This window comes from Otolemur garnettii, unplaced genomic scaffold (assembly GCF_000181295.1).
Source record: "Otolemur garnettii isolate 467f Iridium unplaced genomic scaffold, OtoGar3 scaffold00039, whole genome shotgun sequence".
Taxonomy (NCBI): Eukaryota; Metazoa; Chordata; class Mammalia; order Primates; family Galagidae; genus Otolemur; species Otolemur garnettii.
This window is the reverse complement of record NW_003852434.1, coordinates 12,321,121-12,337,532: the sequence shown is the minus strand read 5'-3', so window position 1 is coordinate 12,337,532 and position 16,412 is coordinate 12,321,121. Positions and strand designations below refer to the sequence as shown.

General features: G+C 42.2%; 2 protein-coding genes across 2 annotated transcripts in view; one reads left to right on the top strand and one right to left on the bottom strand.

The window, feature by feature from the left end:
- The window catches only part of FAM47E (family with sequence similarity 47 member E), a 117,825-nt gene that overhangs the window by 9,850 nt on the left and 91,563 nt on the right, over positions 1–16,412 (top strand). The gene's annotated exons all lie outside the window — the stretch shown is intronic.
- Positions 2,393–16,412, bottom strand: part of SCARB2 (scavenger receptor class B member 2) — a 49,788-nt gene continuing 35,768 nt past the window's right edge. The window contains exons 7-12 of the mRNA XM_012805365.2: positions 13,251–13,420; positions 9,496–9,614; positions 6,868–6,941; positions 5,221–5,272; positions 3,137–3,295; positions 2,393–2,683 (exon numbers count right to left, since the gene is read on the bottom strand). Of these exons, the coding sequence (XP_012660819.1) occupies positions 2,645–2,683; positions 3,137–3,295; positions 5,221–5,272; positions 6,868–6,941; positions 9,496–9,614; positions 13,251–13,420 (613 nt within the window). The 3' untranslated portion in view covers positions 2,393–2,644. The remainder of the gene's footprint in view (positions 2,684–3,136; positions 3,296–5,220; positions 5,273–6,867; positions 6,942–9,495; positions 9,615–13,250; positions 13,421–16,412) is intronic.

Sequence of the window (16,412 nt, the reverse complement as noted above, 5' to 3'; positions counted from 1 at the left end):
AAAGCTGGAGCTACCAGTGCAAAGCCCATGTTCTGTCTCGTGCTCAATTCCCAGTTTGCCCTGAGAGAAGTGAGTTAAGCTGGCTGCCTGGCTTCTCCCTCTCTAGATGGAGTGTCAGGGCAGGGGTGCCTGCACTTTCTGGTGTGACAATGCTGACAGTCACAGAGTCTTTGGGGTCTGTCCAGGATAATGGCTGTAAGAGGATGAGCACAGGAGTAGTTATTTTTAACCTGAAACCAAATAGAAGACTGGGTTCATTATTATTCTTAACCAGTCTATAACTTCAAAAGCAGATTATAGGTTTGCCTCACACTTTTCAGAAGGGATATGGCAAACGTGATTTGGGCCAAGTAACTTACTAAGAATCATCGGGGCAGTGCCTGTGGCTCAAAGGAATAGGCCGCCGGCCCCATGTACCGGAGGTGGTGGGTTCAAACCAGCCCTGGCCAAAAACTGCAAAAAAAAAAAAAAAGAATCATGACACAGGGTGGCGCCTGTGGCACAAAGAAGTAGAGGGCTGGACCCATATGTTAGAGGCAGTGGGTTCAAACCCAGCCCTGGCCAAAAAAAAGGAATCATGACACAAATACAGAATTAATGTGGCCTCTGCCAGTGTGAGACTCAGTCCAAATGTGGACCTCATTAACTGTTATCATTTACAGTATTGAAGTTTCCTCCTCACAGTTGATAATAGGACTGAGCAAGTAAGTATGCACAGGCCCATCAGTTTTATTGGCGTGGATAAGTTCATATACAAATAAAATATCCCAATGATCTAGTTAAATATTGGTAAATTTTCAAAGTCTAGGTATTTAACCTTTTTTTTTTGCAGTTTTTGGCTGGGGCCTGGTTTGAACCCGCCACCTCAGGCATATGGGGTCAGGGGTGCCACAGGCACCGCCCAGTATTTAACATTATTAAAGATAAAAGATTTTTATTTAGTTTTTCACATTCTGGTGAATTGGGATATCTTGATTTATAGAAAATTGAGAGTTTAATGAATTGCCCTTTCAAGAAGGGACACATATCACATACTACTTTAGTGTAGACAGAGGAAAAATTGGGTATATACATTACATATATTAAAGCAATTTATTACCTCCACATAGGGATGAGAAGCTATGTGTATGAAATCTGTGACTTTTTTCTCTTTTATTTGTTTACACTGAAATCTAGTTTTAGACAAAAAAAAAAAAAAAAATCCCTTAGAATGCTTCTGTTGTTAAGAAATTCTGTAAGCACTTTGCCAGATACCTGTGTAGGCTTCTCAATTAAAAATGAATGGTGAAGTTTGAGAATCAAAGAAAATGCTTTTAAATATGCTGGAATTCTAATACTGTGACATAGGATGGCTCCTGAAACCTCTGACTTAGGTTACCCTGGAACCAAGAAGTCTTTCGAAGAGAGGTAGCTCTGCTTATGGTCCCCAGAGACCTTTCTTTAAAGGACTTCCTGTACAGTATTTTAAATGTCCATCATTCTGCCAGCAAAACGATCATCATGGGGAGTGGAGAGCACGTTTCTCTATTCAGTGAGTGACAGTGCACCATGAGAGACTGGGAGGAACTGAGTCTAAGGAAAGGACTTAGAAAAACGATTTCAGTGTTACCAAAACTGCCTTAGAAGAAACGTCTCTTTAGTCTCACCAGACGTCCTTAAGTTCATGTGTATCCTGGGCTGTGGGTGGATGGATTTCCTATATTCATAATTTAACAAATCATCACTCAATAGTGTGTTAATTAATAGAGTCTCACATTTGGCAGGCTCGACTGGGGAAAATAAATTGGTTACTGATCATGTTTTTCCAGAAGTATCTTTCCACATCAAAATTGTTTTCACTAAAACATAACGGTTAACTATTTACAAGTGTCATAACTAGCTTTAATTCTACACTACATGAGATATTTGTACTTATCCTCACCAGTATTATTTACGCATTCTCTCGGTTCACAAAAGTACAAGTTAAAAATCCTTAGGAGCCTAATACTACCAATTCTTCAGTATCACCCTCCCTATTCCCTTCCCCACTTGACTCCTACCCAGTATAAAAGTAGTTGGAAGACTGAGTTATTTCTCTGGAGGAATTATGAACTGAATATTAGCATAAAATGCAATTGTGTAATGTTTTAAAAAAAAGAAATGAGAAGCATTTGAATGATCTATCAGAGGAGGCTACCATTTTACCCTGGTTCCGAACTCTTTACTTCTGCATGGGAATAAAACGGAGAAATACAATAAAGTAGTCTACACGGATCGTGAGCACAGAGTCTGCTGAGTGAAGCATAGTGGGTAGAGTTAGACCAAGCGGCATGAACAAGTGATGCAGACATTTATCCACAACAGTGGTCACAAAATCCTGGAGCTACCACACCCCACACCCAACAACAAAAAATTACTATACAAGATTTATTAAATACTTGCCAGACATATGAAAAACAATTTCAGAGACCGCATAATTTAACAAAGCACAATGGCCAGCCCTGTCAGCCTGTTCTCTATCCTCTGGCCAGAATGCTCTCACTTGCCAGCCTGCGTCTTTCCCTCCCCGCAGGCAGCAGGCCTGCAAGGCTGTGGAGAGTGTCCCCACACCGCTGGGGTCCAGCAGAACAGCTCCCAGGGTTCCCTCACCAAGCTCAGGCGATGGTTAGGTTCGTATGAGGGGTGCTCTTTCATCTGCCGTTCCCTGAGACACAGGAGAGAGAAGATGGGGAAACAAGTGTTCATGTCAGACACGTCTCCACAGCATGGATGGAGGAGCGTGTGAGGAAAGACTGACGGGAAGTGGTTCACCTCACATCCCTCTTGGCCTGATTCTTTAAGATTCAGGCCTAACCTCATCCAGGGGCCTGTTATATTCTTCCTTTTCTTTCAGCTTATTTTCAAAGACATGAAGTTAACTCCCACCACATACATCTAAGGAGCCCATCCGCTAAATACTAGATGCAATCACCCACCTTCTTTGACACTCTGCCCTTCCCATTTGTTCCAGTGGTATTATAACCACAGAATCACTATGCCCAGCACAAAACCCCAGAATCCATCCTCCTGGGCCTGTTGGCAGCCCTTCAATGAAGCACAGTTGAGGAACTCCTCAGGTAAAGTTATCCAGGGAGAAGTTCCTTCAGCCAGGACTCACCTCATCCATGGACCCCTGTCCCCTGCACGCAAGCCAGGTGAAGATCAATCCAATGAACACGCCCAGCGCCATGATGATGTACGGGATGTTGGTGATAATCAAAGTAGTGTTAATTACAGACTTGAGGCGACTTGCAGTCTCCTTATCAATGAGAACACTCTGGAGGGGCAAGAAAGGAGTGTTCCCTTGATGACTAAACACTGAGGGTGTAACTGTTTTTGCTATATCTTTTTTAAAATCATTAAACACAATTTGGGTATGCCCTGTTAGCAAACCAGACATACTAAAAATCCATTTATAAATTAGACTAAACAGAGGGGCATTTATTCATTAATGTCTTCTCTCTTGGCCGGGCCCAGTGGCTCACACCAGGACCAGAGGTCCCTACTGTGGGGCTAACCAGAATCCCAGACTGTTGATAGCTAAGGAAATGTGTTAGAATAACATTCTCTGTGTGTAGAACAGAGACACTGTCACCAAGTGGAATGGGCAGGTTATCTAAAGAGCTTAATTCCATAATAATTATGAATGACAGTTGTAGCTTAATTTTGGCCTAATTTGCTTTGGACCAAGTCAGAAGAATAGGTTCTAGGACAGTTCTTCCAATAAACAGCCAAGGGCCCTCATGGTTAGAGTTTCCTCCTCTGTAAAAAGGCAGTAGTGTCCAGCCACGTCCAGGTATTATATTTTATTTTTCTAAAGAAGAGGAAAATCAGGCTCTTTTCAGGAAGCAGCAAAAGCATTAAGGTTTCACTCTACGTCCCTGGGCTCAATCTAGTCTTTAACAAAAAAGCAAAGCCAAAGTTGGAGGTAAAAGAGACTTTAAATTTGCCACTTCCGTGGGCATAGGCTGGTGAAAGCGGCTGCTGTGCACTTTCCAAGTCTTACTTCCAGGCCTCCCCTCACAACTAGTAAGTAGCGTGATGGTCCAGGAGCAACCCCAAATGGGTCCTGTACATTGGGAAATACTGCCTGAACTTTCTCCTGTGAAATAGAAAAGCTTTATCTTAGAATTGTTATCACAAGTCCTGCACAAGCTGGTAAGTGTAGCTACCACTGCAATGCTGAGAGAAGGAAAGATGTAAAACTGTGTGACTGTAACTGAGTGATATCAAACCAGAAAAACACCAGGAGGAAACTTCTGAAGCTCCAACCCTACCTGTCTGAGAGGCTTATCAGTGATTTACTTTGTAAACAGATTTTCAAAAAATTGTCCAAGAGTTCTATAAACAGCATGTTTTATAAAATGTAAAAACATTAAATTTATTTTTAAGCCGTTATTGGAAAAAATACTACATTAAGTAAAATCAAATAAAAACAATATATAAGGCTAGTGTACATTTTGTGAATATTAATTTTAGCTTTTTTTCTTGCTAATCTGTTACTAATGCAATAGTAACAGAGATACTGCAATCTCTTCAAAATGCAAGTATTGTTAGGGAACAGAGGAAAATAATAAAAACTTTTTAAAAATGCTACTCTTAATAACAGAAGTCTGCCAATTGAGAATTTATTGAAGGAGAAAAACCTACATTTTTTTCCCCCTCAAAACTGGATGGAAGAAAGGGAGAAACTGAGGATTTAGAACTATAGTAAATATAGTAACATATAGTAAATTTACAAATTACTATAAATATAGGAAATTACTAAATATAGTAAAATACAGTAAATGTGATACAGGATTTAGTAAATAATTCATCCCAGGTGTCTTAAACAGATAGGGTTTCAAAGGAGACCAAAAAAGGTTTAACTGGACTCCTGCCTGCGTGCCGGCTGCCTCCCCTGCTCCGACGGCATCCGGTAGCGTCCAGGTAATGTGACCTTTCCGTGAGCAGCCCCCATGAGGGGAGTTTTGCCCAAATGTTCCTTTCTATCATCTCTCCAAATCACCTTTCAGATACAGGCAGGTTCATGTAAACATTTAAGAGAAAACTTCTGAGGACAAACAGGTTTTAAAAAGCATCTTTTCCTCATTTTCCATATCTCAAGTTACACATAGCTACAATAGTAGACGTCACAGTGGAGGTGTCTGAGCGTGGACAGCTAAAAAACACACCTGCGGCTCTCCTCCTCTCAGGACTTACCTCATTGAGATACATCACTGGGAAAACCATCGTTCTGATGTCTCCCGTCTCACTGCAAAGACAAAGAATGAGATTATTTGATAGACATCCTCAGGATGGCACAACCCCCTGGAGAGACAAGTTCATATGAAAATTCTGATATGCTTACTTTCATTAAATTACCTCGAATTTACCTTTTTCTTAGTTATCTTTGCAAACAAATATAAATCGGAAGTTAGATTCCAGGCTGTCAGCCTAGCAATTCCAAGTGCTGCATGTTTATATAGTGTTTTTACCAAAAAGCAAGATACTGGCAGATTTATCAGAATTGTTACTGTTCTCCCTAGAGTCATCACAAGCAAGAATCTTGTCTGCAAAACAATGCCATCACTCCCCAGAGTGTTTTGTAAATTGGCCACTGAAGAGCCATCTTTGCAGCAAGAGCCAGCTGAGTGCTTCCCATGTGCCAGCTGTGTGTGGGTGTTTTGGAGACATTATCTCACTAGATTCTTATAGCAGTCAGATCCTGTAGGTACTACTGTACCAGATTTTACAAGAGAAAACTACGCCTTCAAGAAGCTGGGTAATTTGCCCAGGATCACCAGGCGTAAGTCGTGGGCCTAGAATTGTAATTCCATGTTGGGTCTAGGTTCTAGCTCTTAACTAAGCCATGAAGCCTCAGAAATACAGATACAAGTGTGAAAATGCGTTCCTGCAAACTATGTTTGCTTCTTAACATACTGACTGCCACACTAGGAAAGAAATTTTTCCTTGGGGATATGGTGTTTTATTAGGTCAAGAGACATGTGCGTTAACATGTGCGTTATATATGATTCACGAGGCCCTAGGCTCAAAACTAGCATAAGTTAAATACAATTCACATGGCGGTTGATTTGTTATACAGATTTATGACGTGTGGGATTAAATCAGATTCAGTGGGGGAAATAAACCACATTTTACAGACAGAGATGAGGTATTATACGTGGTATGTGTACTTTTGCATCCTGTTCTTTCCTTCAACATCATGTCATAAGCATTTTTTCATATCCAAAAAATTCCCATCGAAAAGTTTGAGCAGGAGATTATACTTAGGAATCCAATATTAAGTAGCGCTTTATAGATGGCATTAGGGTGGGGGGAAGGCACATTCGTGTGACTGTTTAAACTGTCCAAATGGAGTTGTGGCTGGGCCCAGATGGGCAGAGAACAAGAAGAGTAACAGATAGTGACTAGAGTCACAGTGGTGAGGAAGGGCTTTGTGGAGAGAGCAAAGCTGACTTGGAAGCCACACCGCCTTACTCGCTGTGTGAGTTCCAGCAAGTTACTTAAATTCTCCGTGCCTCTTTTTACAGCCTTGTGCCTTCTGGATCCTTCGGTGAGGCCTTTTGACTGAATCCAAATTTTACAGAACAAATCCTTTGTTCTGCGAAGTTTGGATTCAGACACAGGGCCACACTTGAGGATCTGGAGGGGCACGTGTGGCCTTAAGATCGCAGGTTCCCCTATATTTCAAGGTCAAGGCACCCACGAAAATGCTGACTAACTCCTGTCCCTGATGGGCAGGGACAAGCAGAAGTCAGGAGCAGGCTGTACCCCCAACGTCAGACCCACCAGAAAGGCAACGTAGCAGAGCCACTCGTTGCCTCGGTAGAAAGAAGTGAAACTTACATAAATTCGTCAATTTTTTTGACATAAACATTGATTTGGAACCTCTTGGCTGCTTTTAGGATCATTCCAGTCAACTGCAGATCAGAAAAGTGAGAAGAAAACATTAGGATTCATTAAACTGCAAACATAATTTTTTCAATAAAATATCATTTCTGTGTCATTCCAATAAACAGAGTGGCCATCACTGTGTTTGACAGGCAGAGTGGGACAAGGGGAAACTGATCCCCAGAACAAAACAGGAACTATTGATTCTGTTAGGTGCCTGGTAGCCCAGTGCCCCTCACACTTTAATATGGACACCAGTCCTAGAGAATCCTGTTGAAATGCAGACTCCGATTCGGTAGGTCTGAGGTGGCCTGAAACTAGGTATTTCTAACAAGCTCCCAGGATGTTGCCACTTTGAATAGTGGACTGTGAAGGAAGACTCTGCAGATGGCCAGTCAGATCTGCATAGTCCAGCCGCTGTCCAAAGAGCTGAGAAGAGGATGGTGGTTGCTTCTACCCAGGACACAGGACTGTGATCATTCCTTGGTGACAAGCAGGGCTAATCATTTTGGCTGATGGAAAGGAATTGATCAGTTGATGACTAAGAGAAAAAAGGCAGACAACTATACCTGAACTTATTCACCAGAGGATAAGATCACTGGCTTCTCAGATACAAATGCAATGCGTGTGGCGAAGAGTGAAGGGCATAAAATTCTATGCTAAAAGAATGTTCTTGCTTCTCTGTATTGTTCCACACTGTTCAGTCTCAACCATGAAGATGTCTACCCTTTCTACACCGAGAAGCTCTCACATTGTGACATGATGCTCACATCCATGGATTTCATTTTTCTCCTCTATGAATAAAGGATTAAAGTCATATGGGTCTAACAATTAAGTTCATGAATGCATCAAAAAGCACTATGTACCTCATTGCTGAATATCACTGGGATCACTTGTAGTACTCCCCTTAGGAAGTTATGCACTGACACCAGTGCCCAGTCCAAACTTCAAAGCAATTTTGGAACTTGTTTTTTCTGGAATGGCCAGCACAACAGTTGTTATATTACCCTTGATGTCTTGAATGTCATCAAATGTTTTCTTTTCAATATTTTCATTTTCTTCGGGTAAAGAAAAAAATCACTAGGGCCAGATCAGGTGAGTAGGGAGGGAGTTCCAGTACAGTTATTTGTTTACTATAAAAACTCCTAAAAACTCCCTCACAGATAGTGCTGTGTGAGCTGGTGCATTGTCATGATGCAAGAGCCGTGAGTAGTCGGCAAAAAGTTCAGGTTGTTTTCATCTAACTTTTCACATAGCTTTTTCAGCACTTCCAAACAGTAAACTTGGTTAACTATTTGTCCAGTTAGTTCAAATTCAAAATGACATCCCTCTGATATCAGAAAAGGTTAGCAGTATCATTTTGACTCTGGATTTGGACAGAACTTTTTTGGTCATGCAGAACTGGCGGACTTTCATTGTGCATTTTAACACTTTGTTTCAGAGTCATATTGGTACATCCATGTTTCAGCACCTGTGATAACACAGTCCAAGTGTCTTGCCTCAACAAAAGGTCTTGGCAAACTTTGAGTCTCCTTTGCTTTTGTTCATCAGGAGCTCTTTTGGGACCATTTTTGCATGTACCTTTCTCATGCCAAGATTTTCAGTTAAGACTTTCCTGTTTCTCTATTGATGTTTACTTGATCTGCTATTCTTCTCACAGTCAGCTGACAATTTTGACACACAATTTGACAAATTTTTGCAGTGGTTCATCAGTTCTGCTCTTTACTGCCCACACTAATTTCTTTCTCTCCCCTCAGAAAAACGTTTAATGCACGTGTACATTGCCATATTCTTCACAGCATTAGCCCCACAAACTTGGACTAACATATTCCTGATTTCACTTCCATTCTTGTCAGGCTTAACAAGAAATGTAAGATTTGCTCATTGCTCTAATTCAAGCTCTGACATTCTTGCAACAGCACACAAAAACCCACAACAACAATAATGACTGAAACTCAACAAGATACCATGTTGACACAAACACAGCTGTGAGACACTGATCTGCCGAGGGTATAAAGTCTCTCATCTTTGTACAGTGCTGCCAACATAAGCACAGGATCGCAAGTTTGCAACTTAACCATCAGACCTCATCTATACTATACCTGATACTTTCTAAATTAACAATATAGTAAACTTCCAAAGATACCTCAAGAAAGAGATTTACCAAAAGTGACTGAAGGTAATATACATATTTAAATTTTAACCAAAATATTCCTGACAGTGAGAAAGCTAAGAGACATCTTGAATGTAACTGCTCTGTGGCCAAATAGGAGAAATGAGTATATGTTCAGGTCCAAGACAGGAAATAGAAGATTGACCAGGTGCCATGGGCCATTCTGAGTTGTTTTCCAGTGACTGAATTTTCAGCCTTCCTTTCTTATTAAAGCAGGTTTGCTGTATTTCTACTAGATCCACAGAATTCAGCGAAGACTATGTCTCAACTTGCTCTAAGCTGTTTCTCCCACTTTTATGTATATGAAAGAAATATAGTATGTTTTTCAAAAATACTCAAAACTGAACTAGTGAACACTGTAAGGACAGGATAAAACACACGCTCTTTCCCAGGAAGAAGTGTGTACTCACAGGGTTAATGTCCACAAATGTCTCGTGATCCTCCTTATTGGGGTGCATGCCTTCTATAGCAGAAACAAACCTCTCATCTGCTTGGTAAAAGTGTGGGAAAGACATAATAATGGGTGCACCTGTGTTTTAAGGAAAACAGAAATGAGTGATGCTGTTCTTAAAATATAAGATGGATTTAGATTTAGCATAGTTCCTAAAGATTAAAAAAAAATCTATCAAAAGTAAAGTGGGGGTTGGGGAAAGATGGCAAACTAAAATACCACTCTGTGCCGTCTTGTTCAGGGTTTATACTTCATTTTCTGAATCTCATTTGCCCCCACAGTATTTTATCACACATTATGTATTAAAGTCTTGGCTAAATTATTAATTCTTCAGCAGACATTTACTGAACCTCTGGAGTGTTAGTCCTTCGTATGCACTATAGGCCCAAGAGCCCAATGAACTTAGAACTGTTGTTCTCATTTTGCATTTAAAGAAACTGAGGTTTAGCAGGTCACAGTGGCATTCTGGGAGGCTGAGGTGGTGGATCGCTTGAGCTCAGGAGTTCAAAACCAACCTGAGCAAGAGCGAGACCCCATTTCTAAAAATAGCCAAGAGTTATGGCAGGTGCCTATAGTCCCAGCTACGCAGGAGGCTGAGGCCAGAGAATTGCTTGAGCCCAAGAGTTTGAAGTTGCTGTGAGCTATGATGCCAGAGCACTCTACCGAGGGTGACAAAGTAAGACACTGTCTCAAAAAAAAAAAAAAAAAAAAATGAGGTTCACAGAATTTACAAAATTTATCCAGGGACTTTTTTTTTTTTTTTTTTTTGAGACAGAGCCTCAAGCTATCCCCCTGGGTAGAGTGCTGTGGCATCACACCTCACAGCAACCTCCAACTCCTGGACTCAAGGAAGTCTCTTGCCTCAGCCTCCCAAGTAGCTGGGACCACACAGGTACCCACCACAACGCCCGGCTATTTTTTGGTTGCAGCCGTCCTTGTTTTGGTGGGCCGGGCTGGATTCGAACCCGCCACCTTAGGTGTATGTGGCTGGCGCCTTAGCTACTTGAGCCATAGGCACCGAGCCTATCCAGAGACTTCTATCCCGCAGGTTATGGAGGCAGAATTCTAAGTGAACCAAAGATATACCTCAAAGCACTTTTTTTCAACTATAATTCTCTGTCAGTAAATGCACTTTTTTTGTGTGTGCTTGTTTCTGTGTTCTTTTAAGTTAATTTACCAAAGCTAGACTTTGTTCTCCTGGATATGTTAATGTAGATTTTTTTTAAGAGTTTGCTTAGTTGTGCTGTTTGCCCAGCTTCTAATCACATCATGAAGACTCTAGGCTTTTTTTCTTTCCTATATATTTTAAGAACCAAACAAGGAAGCAAATTATTAAAGGAAACTTAGATCTAGGTATTGAAAAGAAGACAGAAATCCAATAATTGCCAGGGAAATAAATTTGGGGGGAAGTGAGGTTACTGGCAAATAATTTAAATTTGCTTTTATATCCACCAGCCCATGGCTCAAGGTGTACATCATCTCACATCCACAAGTACTTTGCTCTTTACTGCTAGACAATTCCAAAGCCACCAGCTCCTTCTTTGTTTCCTTCAGTGACCTTTAAAATATATATTTTTAAGTCTTTTGGGGGCTTAATAAGAGCCAGGCACCATCCTGAGTGTTTTATATACTTTAACTCTCACATAACTTTCCAAGAAGTTATATTCACCCCTATTCTACAAATGAGAAGACTTATGTCTGAAACCTTCTTAATCAGCTTGGCTAACTGCCAGCAAACAGAATAGGACTCAAACCCAGATTTGCCTGACTCTCATCCCACTATCCAAAATGTACCCCTGGAGAACATGTGGGATAGTTCTGGAGAATTTCACTCATCAGCTCAAATTTGGGAATTTATCACAGGCAAGAGGAAAAGAATTGTAGCAAGAGGTCTAATGCTGCAAAGTAGAATCTTACAGTTGATCCTGACATCAGGTTCTTCTTTTTTTGAGACAGAGCCTCAAGCTATCCCCCTGGGTGGAGTGCTGTGACATCACAGCTCACAGCAACCTCCAACTCCTAGGCTCAAGCGAGTCTCCTACTTCAGCCTCCCAAGTGGCTGGGACCACAGGTGCCCACCACAACGCCTGGCTATTTTTTTTTTTTTTTGGTTGCAGCCGTCATTGTTGTTTTGGCGTGCCAGGCTGGATTCGAACCCGCCACCTTAGGTGTATGTGGCTGGCACCTTAGCCACTTGAGCCACAGGCGCCAAGCCCTGACATTAGGTTCTTAAGGAAGCAGAATATTAACAAAACAGCCAAAAAAAAAAAAATCTATTTAGATTTGTGTCTTAAAGCAGATGCACAGTGGGCTGGGGGGGTGTGGACGGGGACACTTTCAGGGACATTCACCTAGTAAAACAACAGGAGAGATCAAAACTAGGAACTTGACCCCATCACTTGGTCTTCATCTCCTGGTAAGGGGTATCATGCTCCCTTGCACAGTGGTCCCCAAATGTCTAGCCAGCATCTTTATGAGAACTGTCTGGAGGTCTAGCCAGCATCTTTATGAGAATTGTCTGGAGTACTTGTTAAGAGGGTAGATTCTGGGGCCCTAGTTTGTTCAGCATGGGACCCTGGGTCATATATTTTTATTAACTCTCCAGACAATTCTGATGTAAGGTCAGTATAAGGTCACTACTCTGCCAGATAAAGATCGGGAGGGATACTGCTCACCTCATATTTCTCCCAAAAGGAGATTTTATAAAACTAGACATGAGAATAGCATTAGAACATTATTTTACTCAAGAGAAAAGGACAGCTTTATTCAAAAAAAGGGAACTACAAAGAGGAACACTCCCAGGAGAAACTTTAAAGAGGAACTTATAGCCCTACAAGGGAATTACAGTACAAATAAGAAAAGACCCTACGTTCTAGCAGGGATGTGCCCAGAGACAAGTTTTGGAAAAATCCTGTCCCCAAGCCCTAGTTCCCATAGTTACAAAAAGAGGCTGGTCGTCTAGTAAGGCTGTTGTGCACAATTCTACAACACAAGGCTGTTTAGTCTTCAATACGAAGAAAATACTTTCCCCAGTTGTTTCCCTAACCATTCGACCTCACTCATGGAGAGACGCAGACCTGAAGGAATACTGGGAGATTTGTGGTCAGGGTTTAAACTAACCACTTCAAAGTCACTGAAAATCTTTGCCAAGATACTGACTTTTTAAAAAACCAAGTCATCCACTTTATCTTTTAGCATTGTTTTGCCCATGAAATCAGGTAATGGTTTACATGTATTAGTCACATGTAAATATGTGAACACTGAGGACAGTGACTGGCGTGGCACATGCTGAGCACTTAGAAAGCATGAACTGTTACAACATCATCACTATTCCAGGGAAAAAGCACACAACATGGCATTCTAGAAATAAAAAGCATCGCAGAAAAGCCAAGAATCATTCTTTTTACCATTAAATAACCATATTACAAAACATTATTTTTAATTTTTTTAGGGGGATAGGGTCTCACTATGTTGTCCAGACTGGAGTGCAGTGGCTCTTCACAGGTGTAATCACAGTGCACTGCAGCCTTAAACTCCTAGCCTCAAGGGGTCCTCCCACTGCAGCCTCACAGTACCTAGCAGCAGACATGCGCCACTACCCGGCTTCAGAAACATTATTCTTGAAAAGTCATGTGGTTCTTTCTATTCTTTACCACAACTCTAGTCCTTCTGCTTTCTAAACAACCATAATCATGCCCCTCTCTGGGTTCTTACCATTCTTGCAGATGCTCACATTCAGAACTCCTGAGCCCAGGCAGTTTCCTGCAGGGATGCAGAACCCAGCATTGTCGGAGCTGTTGGCTAGTATTTCTGCCGGCACGCGGTACCGAAAGGCAGGCAGTCCCTCCACCCTCTCGAAGTCACTGAAAGTTATGTACACTGACCTGTTAGGAAGTAAGAATAGAAAGCCAGTGTGGTAAGCTCATAATGTCAGGTTCATTGAAAAAAAACGTCAGAGTGGGCTTCAGTAAGCTAGCCATAGTTCTCAGGCACAACATAGCTAGAAGCAGACAGGGTTAAGTACAAAATGGAAAGGCAAAAGAATGCTTCAAAGAAGCTTTGCCAACTCACCACGTAATGAAATAGATTAATTGTAGTGGAAGATGTTTAAGAGGTAGCAACTATGATAATATCCAAACAAGGCCACAAAAAAACAGAGCGTATAATAGAAAATTAAGAAGATAACATTTAGAATGGAGACTCATGAGCCAGACATGGTGGCTCATGCCTGTAATCCCAGCACTCTCGGAAGCCTAGGTGGGTAGATCACCTTAGCTCAGGAGTCGGAGATGGGGCCTGAGCAAGAGTGAAACCCAGTCTCTAAAAATAGCTGGGCATTGTGGCGAGTGCCTGTGGTCCCAGCTACTTGAGAGGCTGAAACAAGAGGATCATTTGTGCCCAAGAGTTTGAGGTTCCTGTGAGCTGTGCTGCCATGGCACTCTACCCAGGGTGACAGAGTGAGACTATATCTCAAAAAGAAAAGCTGTAATAAAGACTCACATAAAAATAATAATGGATGCAGACTAGCATGGACACACATGGATAGGGGCAGAGGCAAAAGAAGAAAAGGCCGCAGTGGACCTGACCTGGTAGCATCTTAACTCACAAAGTGTCCTGCTGGATAGATATTTGATTAGAACACATCCTTTGATATCCACCTCCCAAATAAAAATAAGCACTTTCCATCTTTTGCCCAGTCATTTATTTCAGTGGAGTTCAACATAATTCTGCCTTCCATTCTTACTGAGTCTCAAACACGATCCCTTGTGACCACCCTTGCATTTGCATAGGGCCCTACCAACAACACACTTTGACTCTGTCACCGCCAACCTTCCCACCATTCATTTGAAGGCTGACAGGTGTGGTGGGCCTCACTTTTTCATCTCTGAACCGAAGGTATTGACCACAACTCTCAAAAGGTTGTGAATTACATGAGAGCTGCCCCCAGGACATACTGCACACTACAGCATTTTTTAGTGAAATAATTTTAGGAAACAGAAAGATAGAAAAAAATACTATATATAGCAAGCACCCTTGTATTCATCACTTAAATAAAAAATATATTATGAATACAGCTGAAGCTCTGTACACAGTGCTCTTGACTTTGCTTTCTCTGCCTCCCCTGAGGGAAGCACAACCTGCAACTGGGGTCTGTGGCTTCCATGCCGATCTTTATACTTTTACAAACACACATATTCATCACTAGCATCAGCAGCACTGGCTGCTTTTAGTAAATGTTATTTCCATAGCATATCACCATCCCTTTTGGTGAATGTTTTCTTCATTAACATTATATTTTTAAGATTTATTATATTGATGTACATAGCTCTATTTCTTTTATTTGCAATCTGTATGATATTCCATCATATAGGATATTCTACCCTAATTTATTTATGTTCTTCTTTTCATGGGCATTTAGATTGCTTCCAATTTTTCACCATGACAGCACTGCTGGGAATGTTCCTGTATAAATGACTCCTTACACGTGTACAAAAGAGTTCCTCATCCTGGGGACCTGCTGGGGGAGAACTGCAGAAATGTGGGGTCCGCATGTCTTTGGCTTTACTGCCTATTACCAAGTGGCTCTCCAAAGTGGATAGACCAGATGAGAATGTGTTTCCTGGTTCAGCACCCGTAGCTCAGCAGCTAGAGCACCAGCCACATACACCAGAGCCAGTGGGTTGGAACACAGCCCAGGCCTGCCAAAACAACAATGACGACTTCAACAACAAAAAAGAAATAGCCGGGCATTGTGGCAGGCACCTGTAGTCCCAGCTACTTGGGAGGCTGAGGCAAGAGAATCTCTTAAGCCCAAGAGTTGGAGTTTGAAGTTGTTATGAGGAGCCATCATGGTACTCTACCAACAGTGATATACTGAGACTTTGTCTCAAAAAAAAAAAAAAGAATGCATTTCCTCTGTGCCAAATCTTTTAAAAACTTCCTACAGCACTTCTGAGTTCCCGTGTTTCACTCAGTTTGCACTCAGATACATTTTCTCTTTCTTCAAACATTACTGAATATTTGCACTTATGTACTGGACAGGGCAGTTGGCGAGAAGGTGGAGGGGATACTCTGTAGATGGAAGGGCTCTGGCACACATGGTGGGAAGAGAGCTGGGGTGAATTCCCGTGCTACTTCTGAGAAGGGAGCAGTGAGGCTCAGTGACTGAATCAGCGCAACAGGGGAGATGGACAGTGTCACTGGCGGTGCTCACAGCTAAGGAAGTAGAGCAGTGTTGTGAGCTGTGAAACCCTGGAAGAACAGCCACTTGGAGAAGTGTGAGCACAAGAATCTAGTGTCCAGAGCCACCAGGGCACTTCTGCCTGTGGGGAGAAGTTTCCTGGAAGGCCCTGCAGCAGTGGGTGAGAGAGGGGAGGAAGGCCCCGTATGAGTCAGCCACACTTTCGAGCAGTCTGAGGATGCTGGGCAGGGGCAGGCAGCTGCTCCTGGGAGCCAGGGAGAGGAGGCCATGCTCTTCACACCCAGCCACCGAGCCAGGTGTGTCTTAGAGCAGGGGCGGGCAGGAGGGAGGAAGAGTACATGGGCCAAGGAGAGTACATAAAATCACCAGGAAGGTCCAGCTCAGCAGATGCCTCTGAACTCCAGAATAGGGACAGTAGTGTCATGTCCATATTGTCTGTGTGGAGACTGCAAGAGAGGTCAGTTCACACTGACAGAAGTGTCACAGTAACTGAGAGCCAGCACTCAGCCTTGTCTTCTGTGTAGTAGGCCCTCTGCTAAATATTTTACTGCTAGCATCTCATTTGTCCTCCTGACAACCCCTCAGGAAGGCAGCTATTTCTATCTTTATTATACAAATGAGGCAAGTGAGGCACCCAGGGGTTAAATAACTTGTCCAAGGTCACACAGACAGAA